Source organism: Arvicola amphibius, chromosome 2, assembly GCF_903992535.2.
Source record: "Arvicola amphibius chromosome 2, mArvAmp1.2, whole genome shotgun sequence".
NCBI lineage: Eukaryota > Metazoa > Chordata > Mammalia > Rodentia > Cricetidae > Arvicola > Arvicola amphibius.
In genome coordinates, this window is record NC_052048.2 from 39691897 (window position 1) to 39708420 (window position 16524).

Consider the following 16524-nt stretch of genomic DNA (forward strand, 5'->3'; position numbering starts at 1 on the left):
TTTTCTAGGGTCAGCTTATGAGATCCGTTTCCTACCTGGATGGACAGAAAGCTCAAGATGACAAGACTGTGTCCAGCAAGGAAGTCCCTTACAATATTTAAAGTACTTTTGAAATAAAATGCTGTCCAGGGAGAAAAAGTTTAAGTATGAGGTTTCTTTATGGCTCAGAAAACCCCAGTTTGCCATAAAGACACAGCTTGACAGGCGCTCTATCCCATGGGATTGGACAAGCACATTGGCATTCTCCAAAGCAGTCACTAGGAAACCGGGAACTTAAAAGCTGACTTCAGGAGATTACAAATGTGAAAGAAACATTCATGAAGAACCACTGAGAAAGAAATGGGAAAGGCAGGTGACCTCTGTGTTGTGCTTATAATCTCCATTTTTAAAATAGCTGGATTCTAGTCTAAGTATTCTACTTAGTTGAAGTAAGAACAGGGTCTGAGTAAGGTAGGTCTTTAGTAAAGGTTCAGAGGCCCCTAACTAGATCCCCTCACAGCTGTGAAGAGACCTAAGACCAGTCACCGTGTTTTCAGACCATCTGTGTCACCATCAAGAGAAGAGTCAGGAAGACAGCAAAGCTGGGTGGTCAAATCAAAAGATGAGTGATGGGAGCCAGTCAGCAAATATGCACGTCTAAGCCTTTACACAACAATTCTGCTTTGGACCAGGGGGACCCGGCTTTCACCTCCCAGGGGTTGTTCTCTTCGCAACTCTTGGTTTTGAAGGGAAACAGCGAGACTGGGGTCTGTTTGCGATTAAACAGGCAGGACGTAAAGAAGAAGGGAACATGTGGGCTTTGCACAAGAAGTCCGTGTTGATGCAGCCCGGATGCCCAAGTGATACAGAGGGACTGAACATTTGCATTCTGCCTCTCCTCAACAGAAAAACCCTAGCAGTTTCCATAGCAACAGATGCATCAAATGGTGCATTTTCCCCCATCGGAGAATATCATGAAATGTGATCATTATTGGGGGAGGGTGTAGAGCACATCCCACCCACAAACTATCCCCATTCTTATTATAAGGTCTGTGGTACATACTCATCTCACCACCAGTGTGTGTGCGCACGCGTGCGTGCGTGTGTGTGCGTGCACATGTGCACACACAGAGAAATTTAAATATATAGAAAGAACAGAACAAATAGGAATTGTTTTGGCTAATTCTTAAATAATAAAGTTGCTTTGTTTTTCTGCAGAAAATAAAGACAGGGTTTTAGATAAAAAGGAACAGGGAGAAGACATGAATAAGCATTATTAAAACTTATGCAAATCTCTAGTGTTTTCCTGTGCCATTGGTTTAATTTAAGACAAGTTAAAATCTTCAGAGAAAAGCCTTCCTAATCATCTTGATATAAATTGCTCAACAGCACTAAGCTGTTCACCATGTACCAGGATATGGCATCTAAGTGCAAGGGAGAAAACAGTGACTTCCCCAGTATTGTTACTTCAGCTTTGTCCCTCAGCTGTGAGGGTACACTTTCCTCCCTGCTCCCCATTGCAGTTTTTGCATCTAGAGCAAGTAAACAAATACCCAGTGTTTGTCTTCAGGTAAGAAACTTCACACATAATAAGTATTACCTAAGACTGAGAAAAATGAAAAGTCAAAGAAAGTTTCATTTGTAGTAAGTGTCAAGTTCAAATAATGACAGCTGGCATGTATCAGTCCTGAGCTCAGAGTTCCCCTCTATCAGAGAAGTGGCTAACGAGGTGTGTGGGAACACAGCTACTTGCTGAACAAGGGACCCAAGAGTCAATACATCGCTTGCAAAGGAGATGGAGGTGGCCAGGTTCCCATGTTCGAGGCACCTAAAGAGCTTGTCCTTTAGGCAAGGTCACCCCTTAGACTGGAGTAGGTCACATCTTAGTACTTAAGACTGCATCTGAATTTAAAAACACCTCCCTTTTCCTAACCTTTCTGTCTACACAATCACTTAAGCATTTCAAACTACAACATGAAACTGCCTTAAACACCTGAGACACGGGGCTTCGTGCTTCCTGTGCGCAGCTCAGCTCCTGTCCTAAGCGATGAAGACTAGTATTATTCCCATTACACAGTGGAAGAAACCAAGACACAGGAACATGAACTAACTTACAAATCACACATATAGTACCTAGCAAAAGAGGACTGTATCTGTTTCTCATACCATTTTTTTGTTGTTGTTGTTGTTTTATTTTGCTGGGTCTCTTGAGAATCTTCAGGCATTAAGGGTGGCTGGGTACTTTTACTGGCTACTTCTAAAACATAGGGTAATTCTTCACTAGCTGGCAAAAACCGGGAAGGATGCAAATGGGCCCTAGCCAGTGAGCTGCAGGGGATATAGGCTGTTAAGGGGCATTGTGTCCAAATCTGGCCCAAACGCAAATGTCCTAGCAACTATTCCTTAGTTAGAAAAGTCATAAAACTTATTTCTCTACCAAGGCAAGAAAATGGAGCAAAATCTGAGGACAGTGGAACAGGGCAGGGGCTGGGGTATATGAACAGAACACAGGTGCTCAGGGTACCATTTAGCTCAGGAATAAATTTTCCATGACACAAAAGACCACAACCCCATGACAGTCTTCACAAAGACTGCTTATTTTCTAACCATGCGACTTTGGGAAATATGTTAAACCTCTGAGTCTCAACTCTCTAACCTGTGCTATGAGGAAGAGGGCCTTGCCACTGGGTCTGCATACTTTGTTAAAGAGTGACATACATGGAAGTCTCAACACACTCCTTTATAAGTTCTCAGAACAGAGATCCACAGCTGTCTTCAGAAACGGGCACTATGAAAACCAGTGCTGGTCAGCATATTCATGCGGATATACATCTTATAGAAAATTCTTTGGCAATACACAGCCAGCATTGTAAGAAAGTACCAATCCTTGGTCTTAGGTGGCATTTTTCTTCTAGGAATCTATTGAAAGATACACATTTGTTTCCTTCTCAGAGGACAAAAAGTGACAAACTCCTTCCTAATTTGGGGAGCTTTGTGTGACTGCTAGTGTTCAAAGACTTACTTATTGCTGTCCCACCAAAGGCTGACATGTAACATTAAATAAGGAAAGCAAACTACAAAAGCTGTGCCTCTGAAACAGTCCAATGCTGAGAATGTGCATGTGTTTGTTGGGACATGCACTCTCCCACAGCTAAGACCCTGACCGACGGCAAAAGGAGGAAGTTAGCACTCTCACGGCTGGGCTGCTCGGCGGTGTGACTACACTCTGCTGGCAGCATGCTTTTGTGTTTATTGTAAGGCTCACCAGTCACTGTAGAAGCACAAAGCTGCCCCATCAACCTGTTCAGAAAACCATCACCAGGAAGAAAGGTGTGTAATGTTTCCTTGGTTATTATTTGGAGTTTGGTTGTGCATAGTTCTGTTCAGGTAGATAATAGCGCTGCCAGCTAGTTTCACCTCTGTGCAAGGGTCCTAAGCCAATTCATGTTTGAACAATATTAACACCAACAGAAGCTGTCTTTAAATCATAGTTGTGTGGTTGAGGGGGGAGTTACAGTCATTGGCTCCCAACACACGAAACTCAAGACTACATACCCTTTTATGGTCTTCCAGTTGCCTCAGGGGTGGACTTGGTTCAAGCTCCTGCTAAGCATGCAGAAATTCCATTTTAAGTATGGCACTAAGGAAACACTACCATCTTCAGCATCAGTCACAAACAAAATACATTATGAGCTCATACACAGTCAAGGTTACATAAAAGAACTATCTTGTTTTGTGGTTTTTCCCCAAGGAATGAATATTTTAGATTCTTTTTAGCAGCTGTCCGAACCCCTCATCCCATGATATTGTTGCAAATGAGCTTTTGGGCCAATATTGCCCTGTGCAAAGATTATGAATGGCAGTTCTACAGGATATGCTATTATATTAACCCAAAAGGGGCTATAAAACAAGACTCAACTGGGCAAGCCCTTATGATTCATACATGCAGCACTGAACAGCACATGCATAAGGATACCAATACATACAGTATGAGTCAGACACATACATGAGACCAAAGCACTCCCTAACCCACCAGCACTTGAGTATTCTAATCAAACTGCTAGTGAAGAGCTCTGATTAGAATACGACAGGCTGATCACTGGGAAACACCTGCACCGCACCTCAGGCCTTCTAGCATCTGTGTCTGATTTTTATCATTTCCGACAGATTTCTTTCTGATAAAGAACCTTCCATTTTAATGCAAACTCCTGTGATTCAGCAACAGTGTCCAAAAGGAACTTTTCCCACCTGGAAATATGCCATCCCTAACAGTTTCTCTGATCTTACTTCTTAACTCCCTTGGATTAACTCGAGTCCTTCATTCAGCCAGTGGAGCTGGGAGCTGGGAAGGATGGGAAAGACACACTGCCTTAGGCAGGTTTCTTAGTAGTTTCTGGGAAAACTATAGACTCATGTCCTGATTTTCAAAAGTACAAGATTTTTGCATGGGATCGGAAGTCAATTTATACAACAGAAAGATCTTAACATTGCAGGATTCCTCACATCTAGACTAAAAAGGATTAGGAGTGAAGACCTCTCAGGGGTTCATCCTCTCACCTGAAGCTTGCTTAGTCTGGTTCTACCAATGGAGGACTTTCTTTCCACCCGCAAACAGCCAACACAGCAAGGATTAGTCCCCAGCCTGCTAGACCTTGCCCTCCCATGCCCATCACTGGAGTGAACATCATGACAATGCACACACTCAAATGGGAAAACTTAGAAGCACCCGTATTTGCTGGTACTGCAAATACAGGTGTGTAACACACCTCTGTGGAGTTCTCAGCTTCCGGTGCCTGTGGTAGCTAATTGGAAGTAAAATGAAGCATGTTAGTCACGTCATTTGCATGTTGCAGACCACAGAGAAGTCTGCAGACCAACACCGAGGGACAAAACATGGAGAGAAACATCACAGATCGGTGATTTTGCTGAATCACCTATTGCATGGGGCTGGGCCATTGAGGGGGACCAGCGCCTGATGTTTAAAGTAAATGGGATGTGGTGGAAAAATGGCTGATTGATATGAGATACAAGTTTAAAATTAGAAAATACTATCACTGAGATGACTATAATTTCCACTGTCACAATGACTCGATTTGAAGTCACCTGGGAGACACACTTCTGGGTATGTCTATGAGGGCCTTTCCAGAGAAGTCTTAGTAAGGAGAGATGTTCCCTGATCGTGAGTGGCACCATCGTACAAAGGGAGAAAGGAAGAAACCAGCAAAGCACAGGCATTCATCTCCTCTATGTCTGACCTGTGGAACATTGACCAGTCGCCTGGAGTATCTGCCACAGCTAGACCCAATCTCACCAGTGTTCCTTCAGAGCCACGACGGTTGTAAACTGTGAGCCAAAATAGACCCCTTTCCACCTGGCGCTGCCCTAGTCAGGCACTGCGCTACAGCAATAAGAAAGCTGAAAGAATCAGTAGCTGGGGGAAAGAGCTCCCATTTGTGGGTGTCTGGCTGGGCAATGCGAGGGAAAGTTGTGCTTTGGGTACTGATGGAGGCTTGGGTAAGCTCAACAATGGGCCAAGGGGGCTGCCAGCAGCAGGGTTCCTCATTGCCACTCTGCAGGAACACATGCCTCCTCTGGATTGATGCTTCCTCCCATCTCTGCAATTCCTTGCTCCCTCCTGCAGTGGATAGCTCTGGATGAGGCTTAGCAGGCAGAATGGCCTCTTCCAGAATCTCTCAGCAAGCAGTTGAGTTTCTGCGTTCTGAGCACGATTATTCTAACCTTATGGCTCCCTAGGAGTAGCAGAGACAGGTTTCCTGGGCTTATTCCTGCCATATCAGGTCAACAGCCCACACTCAACTTCAAAATTCCTACCTCGTAGAGGAAAGAGAGGAAGGTATATCCAAAGAATATACACATGAACTCTTTCTGTCTCTTATACACACACACACACACACACACACACACACACACACACACACAGAGAGAGAGAGAGAGAGAGAGAGAGAGAGAGAGAGAGAGAGAGAGAGAGAGAGAGAGAGAGAGAGAGAGAGAGAGAAGGGATAACTCAAAAAAAGGTGTGGCTAGGAAAATCTACCACTGCATATGAAGACAGTGCCACGTGTCTGGCCAAAGGACACGTGCAGAGAACAGGAAACTGATGTCAGACATAACCGTCAGATCCTACGTGGGCTGCCCTGGACCCAAGTCATGCGCCAGCAGCATGGCTGAGTAGTGCAAGGTACACTCTGGAGCCATGGACTGAAGCCAAGGTTCACGCTGGAACCATATGACCTTGGCCTCTGCTGTTGCTCTCCAACACTGCACACTTAGGCCAGAAGGTGGCTGGGAAGTGGCCAGCCAGTCTGGAAGACGGAAACTGTGAGACCTGGGGTGGGTGTGGGGCTCCAGTGCAGCTCAGGGCAACCACTTCAGTAACTGGATCACCACAGTGGAAAAAATACCCTTAATAGAAAGCTCTTGTCGTGAAGTTTAAAAAATGGTCTTCTATTTTGCCAACGCATAAAATCCAAACTGTTTCAGCAAAGGTAGAGACGCACAGTGGAGGTCTGCTCAGTTAGGTCTAGACGGGGGAGAGTATCCAACACTGTCTCTTCTGGGGAGAAGAAGTTGGTGCAAAGCCCCCAGCCTCCTAAAGAGGGTGGGGAGAAACACGATGGCCGAAAGCCTTCAGCACAGCAAGGAAAAGAAAAACACAGGTGAGGTGTGTACAGTCAGAATAGTAAACGTGCTAACACAATCCAAGATGGCTCTTTAGCTCTACTCTCCGCTCTGCCTGCTTTAGGCTAAAACAAGAAACTGAGTAAACACTTTTGCTTTCTGTCCTCAGTGGAAAACAGACATGTAAGAAACGGCAGCATGAAAGCAACTGTCCGTACACGCTAGTGCAGCCAGAGACTGACGGAAGGTACTGTTCGTACACGCTAGCGTGGCCAGAGATGGACGGAAGGTACTGTCTTCTACCGTTTGTGTTGGCCACACTCCCGCGGGCATGTCCTTTAGGTTCATTCTATATGATTAGAACAAAAGGATTACAGGCAGGGATTTCCTGCAGGAACCCAAGCAGCTACCCTCTTATTCCTCTGCCAAACAAAACCAAAGCCAAAGGAAACGAAGAAGCTGAAGCCGGAACTGGTATTTTCTCCCCACCCTCACCCCCTTGTTTAACTGTCTACTTTGCCTTGGTTCTCTTTGTCCAGGGAGGCATCTTCAGTTCTTCTGCAGAGGCTATCAGTATTTCTTTCTTAGCGTGAGATCGGGAATTTCCATATTTCTATGACTGCACTTGCACTGTAGCTTCTCCCTAGAAGACTGTGCTTGTTCTAAAGTTAGTTTGATTTTTAAAATAAAATTTAAATTATCTTTTTAAGGTTTTCCCTGAAAATCTTATGAAGCTGTTTGGGACAGCAGAGGCTGCTTGGAGGCCTCGCTGTCCAGAAAGACAAGTTTTAGGGTTTTTTTCTATTAGTGGGTCACAAGGGAAAGGCCAGGAGCACTGGCTGATGCCACGCAATGAGGGACTCTATGAGGCCTCTTTGGTCACCAAAGAACTTCCCTGGGCTTCTGTCTCCTCACCTGTTCAGGGAGACTGGGGCATTGTTGGGATTCCTTCCAGCTAAAGTATCAAATAATGCATAGTCTATTGTCAGTAAACTTCATTGTTAAAAACCTAACAGCCAAGCTCCCAAAACAATATACCTTGCATTCGGACATGGCAGAGACCTGACCAAACCAGGGATATAATTAGGTAAAACAAGCAACAGTCCACAGCAGCACTTTCTTCTCTGATGACTGAGGTCACAGTTCCTTGGGGATAAGCTGATTCTATGACAGTAAGATGCAGCTCTGATGAGTATAATGATAAAGGATACATGTTCCAAAAATAGCTATGTAAATATGATACCAATGTAAGTAAACATAAGGAGAGTCTGATAAATGAATTTAGTTTTTCTCAGTGGTTATTATTATCATTTGACTTGAACGGCAAGGTTTCAGACAACATTTTAAGGAATAACATTTTAAGGCATAATATTCTAGGTTTTATTTCTCCCTCCTGGTGCATGCTGCTGACATCGCTAATTACAGCAAACTCTTGGAAGCTGGTGGGTGATTAACAGGCCTAGTTATGAACCTGAAACCAAGCAGTGTACCAGACTGCTTCATCATATTGATCCTTTGATTTTAAGTTTTCCCAGGACATTCAGAGAAGTTTAGCCAAATGTAACTTAACAGAAACAAACATTCAAATGACAAGCAAACATGTAAGTGGAACTCAAATAGTACCTCGAGTTACTGGACCCTCAGTGTCCTTCCGGGATGAGGCCAATAATCAGGGCATCCTAACTGATGTCAATCAAGTAATGGGTTGCGTGAATAGAAGATACTCATGTGCCTACTTTACATATAAAGTATCTGATTTCTTATGGAAGGATGCACATATGCTATCAGGCCTGGTAATTCGTAAAGAAGCCCAGAGACTTCCTAGAGGTTATTTCTGGTGTTTGCAATTCAGCAACCCCCTCACACCTGTCCATCTCTCCATCCCTTCCTTTCATGTGTGTCTATTATTGGACCAGCACACAGCCGGGCCTGTGGACAGGCTTGGCTTTCTACTGTCCTTATCAGGAATTCTTCTGCAGCCCGACAGCATCCATGTTTCTGTTAGACACAATGTTCCCATGTGGACCATCCCGACAGAAATTAAACACAAGTCAAGACATGGATCATAGATTGATACAGCAGTACAGCAAAAAGAACTTATCATTTCTGGCCCCCTAAATCAGCACTCAGCAGCTTTTTAATCTACTTATAACCTCAGGGAAAGGAAACAAAACAAGAATGAATGAGCTTGCAACTATGTTAACCAGGCCCCATCTTTTATCAGTTTTTGCAACCCTTCATTAAGAGAAAAGAAAGCTTTAAGAAAACTGAGCCCAGAATAGAAGTTTTCTAGCATTTACAAGAACAATTTTAAATATTCACATCTGCAAATACAATTCTCTTTTAAACTGTATTTGCTTTTAGAAACAAAAATAACTTAAAAATTATATGGCTCCACCCATGTAGTCTGATGCATATCTTACAGAGAGACTTCATCAGAACTCACTAGTGTGGTCCATTATTTAAAAATGAAATCTGGCTTGACTCAATTACACCACTTCAGACATTCTGGAATAATCTCAGCATTAAAAAGAATGAAGGAAAGAAAGGAAGGAGTGAGGGAGAGAGGGAGGGAGGGAGGGAGGGAGGGAGAGAGAGAGAGAGAGAGAGAGAGAGAGAGAGAGAGAGAGAGAGAAAAGAAAAGCCCTGAGCAGACTCTGCAGTGGTTTCTGTGTGCTGTGAGGAGCTTGCTCTGTGGTTGCCAGTGTCTAAGAGTAAACACTCCTGCTGCACTTATTGGCAATTACTGCTGAAGGTCGCACATCAGCAGTGAGCCTAAATTCCAGGAAAAAAAAGAAAGGTCTTATGTAACGGCTGCCTGAATGTTGGCAGATGCCCAACTCAGCAGTTCACAGCAATGTAAAAAAGTAGGACGCCTCCACCGGGGTTGGACGTCACGAGCACGCCCCCTGAAGGTGAAATCTAACAATTTCTATGCTTCTCTGTCTCCCCCCCTCAGCCTTTGCACATCCTGAAGTTTACAAAGTTTCTTGTCTGTGGCATCACTGGCTTGTAGGAGGAGCTGGAGGTGAGAGAAGTTAAGGGCACAATAAAAATAAAACCAGGTTACAGCTACCCTGGGTGACACGAAATGTCTGTCTAGTATTTTTTTCATTTTGCAGCACAGGAAAACAAAGTTGCTAGCTGTCACCAGAGGCCTGGAGTGACATTAATTCAGAGCAGATCACATCTCAAATGGAAACTAACAGGCATGTCCAGAGAACGTCAGTGCACACCCAACTCCTTTTCAAGGACAAAATGAGGAAACCTAGGTGGACCACTTTGTTAGTCCCTACTTCTGCTTGAACTCCTAGCATGTTCTCAACAGCTATGGTACTTCTTAGTTTAGAAAAGTGGGTCCTATCCTGCCTTGAAGCTACGAATTTTTACCTGACCTCTGAAGTGACTACTTGACCTTCTGGCTTAGGGAACATCTCCAGATGACATTTGCCCATAACTCCGTGGAATTTCTATCATCTTTTGTGACAGACTGGAGTGATTTTTATGTTAATTTGTACAGGCTCTCTAGCAAATCTCAGCAGGGAAATTACTGTGTGTATCTGGGGTTACGCTGTGTCCAGCCTTTAACATGGTGCCTGTAACCTAACAGGTTTACATCTTTAGCATCAGCTGGTGCCATTTATGACCAGTGATGGAGCTTTCTATATCTTGATGGGGGGGGGGGGTGTGCACAAGTACACACATGTAACAATCCATCAAGCTTGACATAGCTCAGGAAGTTTCCTTTTCCTGCCCTTCACCCCCTGTTCTTCCTATCTCTGGTGGACAAGACGGAGTCAGGGGTAAGGATGGAAACTGCCTCTTTACTTGCTAAGAAACAGAAACACAAACACCAATACACTCCGATTTCTGGTGTCAACTGCAATTTTACTCTAGGAGGCAGATGGGAAGGGCCCATACAATGCATGTGCCTTAGGAGGAATTTATGACTCCACCCTTCTTTTACCCTCTTCCCCAAAGTCCTGACACAGATGGAGAAGTTTGGGCTTTTTCTTTTTTCCTGCATTGTGTGCAGCAACCGTTTCCTGGCATGCTCAACTGGCCTTTATCACCAAAAAGCAGTGGCTCTTCACCAATGAGGAGATAAAGGGACCAAGCATGCCTAACACCCCCCTCCCCACCACATTCGGGATTCAGGGCTGAGCCGGCAGGAGCTCTCATTAAACTTCTGTAGAAGCTCAGCTATGGATGCCGGCTTCCACTAGCACACTCTGGTGAAAGGTTGGGGGTGGGGGGCGTGCTCCACAGGAGCTGTGGTGGTTTCCAGAATGGGCTGATAATAAAGGCCAATCAGTCATCTCTGAGAAGAGGGCCAGAGCCAATAGCCTGAGGGACCAGGGACGGGGTGTTGGTGTCCCAGGGTTCTGACTGTTGCCAGGGGTAACTACGCAGAGGGGAGCCACAGTTGCTTCCTCAGGGAATTTTCAAAGAATCTAAGTGCCTGCCAGAACATTCTTCCTTTATAAACAGACAGTATTCTATTTCCTAGAGTATAATTATAAACACACCTGCTGCAACTGTGGAGTCTTTCCATAAGCAAGCAATAAAGTCCTAGCCAGGAGAACCAAGTTGTATCTTGAGCAAGCAAACACATCAACTGATCACTATGGTGCAAACAGTGTCTTAATAACACTACTTAGACTCCAAGGAGGGAGGGTTTTCTTTCCCTGACTTAGTCTATACCTAAGCAAATAGAAATTCAGTTTCAGTAGCTCAGGGGGAGAAATTTAAAGGGATGCCTTCATAAGTCTAGGTAGAAACAAGAATACTGAAGGGGCCAGCACACAAAGTTCAGCCCACAGCGACCTTCTAGCATGGAAACAATTCAGAAGTGGGAAAACGACATAGGAAACAAGAAAAGACAACTGTGTTACAGGCAGTTAAGGAGGCTTGCAGGTGCCCGCCTCTTTCACCCCTCTGTCATCTGACAAGCACATCTGCTTAAAGTGCAGGCACAATTGTGTCTGATTACAACAAAGACAAATGTGTTCACAGCGCATTCATCATATAGAACTCTATGGAGCTAAATTGGCCACGTGTAAGACTTGGCTGGCCATGCTCTAGCTGGGTGGGCTGAGTGGCTGTTTGCCTCTCAGAATGCCATTCCTGAGGCAGCCAGTTCAAATTCATAACCACTTGTGTTGCTTCCAGACTTAAGTCTGTGGCATATCTTAACTTTCCTTAGGCGTATCTAAGCCATTTATTAAGAATTTTCAACAACAGTGTATTAAAGTGAAAAGACACTGGATAACATGTCTAATCTGGTAGCTTCATTCCATCTAAATTAAGGTATTAATTAACTAGCCTAACAAAAAAAATCAAATAAAATTCTATCCCAGTGTACTCTATGCACTCCAGTCAATAAAACCACCACATGTGTATATAATACATATTCTCTCTCTCTCTCTCTCTCTCTCTCTCTCTCTCTCTCTCTCTCTCTCTCTCTCTCTCTCTCTCTCTCTCATACATTTTGTCCAAATCAATTTTTTTTATCTTGCTGGTACCCCCTACCAACTGCATATATCACAACGTAAAAACACGAAGGCTGTTGAAAACGCACAGAACAAGCACGAGGTAGGAAGCCTCCCATCCACTCATGTACCAATGTTTCTAGGACAGTACTATAAGGGCCACTTGACAGGCCAGTATAGGAACCACAGATTGCCATCTTCATTTCTGCACCTACTGGTAGTTCTTGCAGAAGAAAAGCCATGGCTACAGGGCCAGGATTTACAATGACTTATGAAAAATTTATGTGACATCCCCACCCCCATCACGAATGCCTTTCAACACAAACAGCAACAGAGTAGTGGGATTGGTGTTTTGTTGTTGTGTTTTAACTTCCCAACCATGTCAATCTAGTCTCTCTCGTTATGTCAAATGCTTAACACAAAGCAAAGCTCCTTCATGTTAACATCAAGAGTTAGCTTCACACCTAAGTTAAGGACTCAGGCAACAAGTGAAACCTTGTCACAGCTTAGAAACTCTATCTGGACGAACGGTGGGATATCCAAGGACAAAAGACAAACGTTCTGGAGGGAAATACTAACACAGACAGGACCAACCCTGCTCACTCCAGAAGGCACACACTACACAAAGCCCACGCTAAACGCAGAGACCAGAGGACACGGTACAAGGCTAACCAGAAGGGTATCATGGAGACATCACCATGGGACATTAAAAACAAAACAAAACAAAACAAAACAAAAACAACAAAATTAGGACCTCGGCATTTTCCAATTCATCAATGGAAATTTGCTGGAAAAGAAGAAAGGAGGGGAGAAAAAGAGATCTGTTAGGAAGCGAAACACAAGAATCTAAATGTTAGAAAGTTGTAAAAGTATGCTTATGCCCAACCATGTCACCTTCAGTGCTGCTAGACAGTGGCCATTTGAAGGAGCTTAGGCAACGTGGACACGGCCACAGCTTGGAATGACGTCTGCTCTGGAACAGAATACGGAGCATGTGCCATGCTTCATTCACACACTGGGCAACAAACCTCACGAGCCTGTCATCCAAGCTTTAAGACAGTCTTGTCCTTGCTTGTAAACATGAGATCTTGAACTGAGTGGGACTGAGAGCCAACTCCCTGAGCTTTGTTTTTCAGAAGCAGAGAGGGAGGGACAGGATAAAAGCCTAGAGTACTATAAATTCATTTGACTGCTTTACTGGGAATGAGAAACCTAAACTGCAGTTGGGCTCAGTCAGATTTGGGATTAACTTCAGGAGGCAGAGACCAACAGATCTCATAACCTGGGAGTGTGAGTGAGCGATAGTCAACATTTGCCCCAGTTGGATTAGTAACATGGACCTATTGGCATCAACTGCAGGGGAATTAAAAAAAATCATGAAAGAATAATCTCAGTTACATTAGTCTAATGCACAGAAGCTCTGTCACATTCCATTTTGAAAAGTAAAGAGTTTGTCAGAAATGCTAGTAGCCGGAAAGGTCAACACTCTACTCATCCAGAACCAAGGAGCTTCCATGATTAGCAGAGAACCGACAATTGGTAAGAATAAAATCCTTGGCATCACCTGGGGTGCTCTCTCTAGAAGGAAAACAGGGATTATTCAGGAGGGCAAGTGGGATGTCAAATAAATTCTGAAATATCCTTTACACAGTTCTTGGACTCTGAATTTCTTTCAAAGCTCTTTGAATGATAATATAAACCAAGATCAGCGTAATAAAAACCTACAATGAACAGTGAGAGGCCAACACTTAAGAAAACTATGTTACTTTTTCAAGCAGGATCAAGGGGCTTGAAGATTTTCTGTGAGCTATAGAAAGATTCAGAGAAATCTTTGAGATTCCTAGCCATAGAGATGTTACCTTTTTTTTTTTTTTAACCACAAAATGTATTCCAGATTCAAAGCAGACTTTAGTGGGCATTTCATATGTATATTCATTTATATTTACGCAGTCCTGATATCATTCTAAAGTCTGATCTCTTTGAAGATACAGGATACAAGATACTGGCAGCGTCATACCAAGATGCACTTCAATACCTTTTTTGTGATAATTTTTTCAAATATTCTTTATTTTTATATTTAACACCATGAATAACACACACTGTTGGTTCTTTGCATTCAAAGGGACATAACAGGTGAAGATTAATTGCTCCTTTAATTCCTGAGCGTTTCACATGGTTTGGAGAGGGTTTGCATCTATCCTTGCAGCTGGCACACTGGGAAGTTGGACCTAACTGGTAAAATGCTGGCAGGTTGTAAGACCTTGGGGGAGGGCCCTAGGTCACAGGGCCCTGTCCTTGCATGGAACTAACACTTTGTTATCTGGGTTGGTTTATTATTATTATTTTTTGCTAGGTTTGGTTTGGGGTGGGGGAATAAGGCCTTAGGCTGTCCTGGAACTCTCTACGTAGCCCAAGCTGGCTTCAAATTCCTAGCAGTTTTCCTTTCTCAGATTCTTTGGTGTTTAGGGTATTAGCTATCAAGCTGAGCTCTGAACCCTCTACGGCTGTTTAAGAATATGATTTCTCACTGCCTAATGAGGTACTTACTACTCAACATTAGTTTCAAAGCTGCCCAATCTTGGAATTTCAGGCTCCCCAACTGTAGCTATAAATATAACTCATCTATTTGTTTGTTTGGGATTATGTCTGTTAGGCCAGCACTTTACCATAGAGCTAGCCCCCTAGGTATTTCACTATGTCACATCACTGTAACACAACAATTGTGATTCATGTAGTCCTTACCACCTTTGGCACTTCTTGGATTAGCACATCTTGTCGACAGTGGGATGAACACTCACCACTCACTATTCTGATTCCCAGTATGGGACCTATTCGAAACCACAGGTTTCTGATGGCCCTAGGACAACCAGCATCTATGAACTTACCTGCTATCAAAGGAGATTTTTTTTTTCAATTGGGTGACAAACCAGAATTGAGATGAAGCCTAGATATTCTACAACATCTAATGCTCCTGTCCTTAATGTAATAATCATAAAGCCTAAGGAAGACGTCAATGTTAGGACTACAGATAAACTTTAAAGCACTCCAGTGTAATTCACCTCCTCACTTTCGATGCACTGGTGAAAATCCAGCTATCTGGAGTGAGACAGTGGGTTTACGTTTATGGGGCCTTGCTCTTAGCTGTATGATCCTATGCAAAATTATGAACCTTTTTGTGTGTTTATTTTTCAGTATAAAAATAACGATATTTATTCCAAGGGTGACCTGAGGAAAGACAGGAGACTGGCATATAAGTGGTTAGGAAATTTTATATCTGGTGATTAAAAAGTATGCGGGCTTTTGAGAGATTTTGGTATATTTTAATCTACTTGGTAATCTGAGTCATACTTCCCAGTGGTCTCTGTTCCCCTTTATGAAAGTAGATCCATACAAGCACACCATTTTTTTGTTGAGCAGAATAGTAAGGAATTGTTTCAAATTTCCTTGTCATATATGACCTTGATAAGTCCTGAAGTTGAATGAAAACACCAAGATGACCAAAGTCACACAAAGCCTCTCCATCCATAGGGACTACAGCTTAGAGAAAGAGACCCAAACTGAAAGATACAGCGTGAGAGAGGTGGGAAAGGATATAACTGGGATGTGGGAAACTGGGGGTCTAGGTTTGATCCCATTCAGATTCTCCACGTGACCTTAGGCAGATACGTCATCCCAGCCCAGGTGCTTATGCTCAAGGGAGGGAGGATGAGGCAACGCCTGAGACCTCTTCTAGATCTCATCCTGTGGCAATGGAGACTCAAGAAAGGGCAGGAAAGAAGGACAGTATCACATATGCTCGGGAAGGTGCCAGCCATGGGAACATTCCATTCAAGGGGCAAACAGCAGGAAAACCGAGATGAGAGCACAGGAGTGTCCTCAGCACAAGGCCAAGGACAACCCCGTTTATAAAAACCCAAGCCAACTGGTTTCCTTGAGAAAAGAAGGTTAGTTCTTTGGTTATGAGATTTTTCTGCCCTTGAAAATGTTGGCCTCTAATGGGTCGTGTTTCTTCAACTCAGCAAGGACAAGCAGTGGCCATCAGAAATATCAAAGAACCTTGGTGAGACAAAGTTATTATTGACTGCTAGACTGAGGGAAGCGGGAACCCTTTCATGCCCACTGCCCATTTCATAGTGCTATACATACAGATGCCTAAGTAGCACTTTTAGTTAGCCAGAGCACCAGGGCCAGGAGTTTCAAGTCTACTGCAGGTTCCTAGAACATCTCCCTTGGTTTTGTGGTCTTCCCCACTCTAGTTTACAGTGTTTCCATTTTCCAGAAGTGGAGATGACAGCCCCAACAGTCTAGAAAGAGATGTCAGTCTCTGGGCTTGGGGGTGGCTGATTTCTTCACCAGCTACAGAGAAAAGTGAACAGAGGTCCAGGAAACTCTTCTAGACTATGGCCATCTCTTA

At 43.7% G+C, this 16524-nt stretch overlaps 1 protein-coding gene across 8 annotated transcripts in view; it reads right to left on the minus strand.

The window, feature by feature from the left end:
• Itpr1 (inositol 1,4,5-trisphosphate receptor type 1) overlaps positions 1-16524 on the minus strand; it is a 338451-nt gene that overhangs the window by 112431 nt on the left and 209496 nt on the right. The window contains exons 40-42 of one of the 8 annotated variants that reach the window (XM_038318104.2): positions 12865-12897; positions 4746-4781; positions 3535-3585 (exon numbers count right to left, since the gene is read on the minus strand). The exons of the other annotated variants lie outside the window; for them this stretch is intronic. Coding sequence (XP_038174032.1) covers positions 3535-3585; positions 4746-4781; positions 12865-12897 — 120 coding nt within the window. The remainder of the gene's footprint in view (positions 1-3534; positions 3586-4745; positions 4782-12864; positions 12898-16524) is intronic. 8 annotated transcript variants of the gene reach the window in all.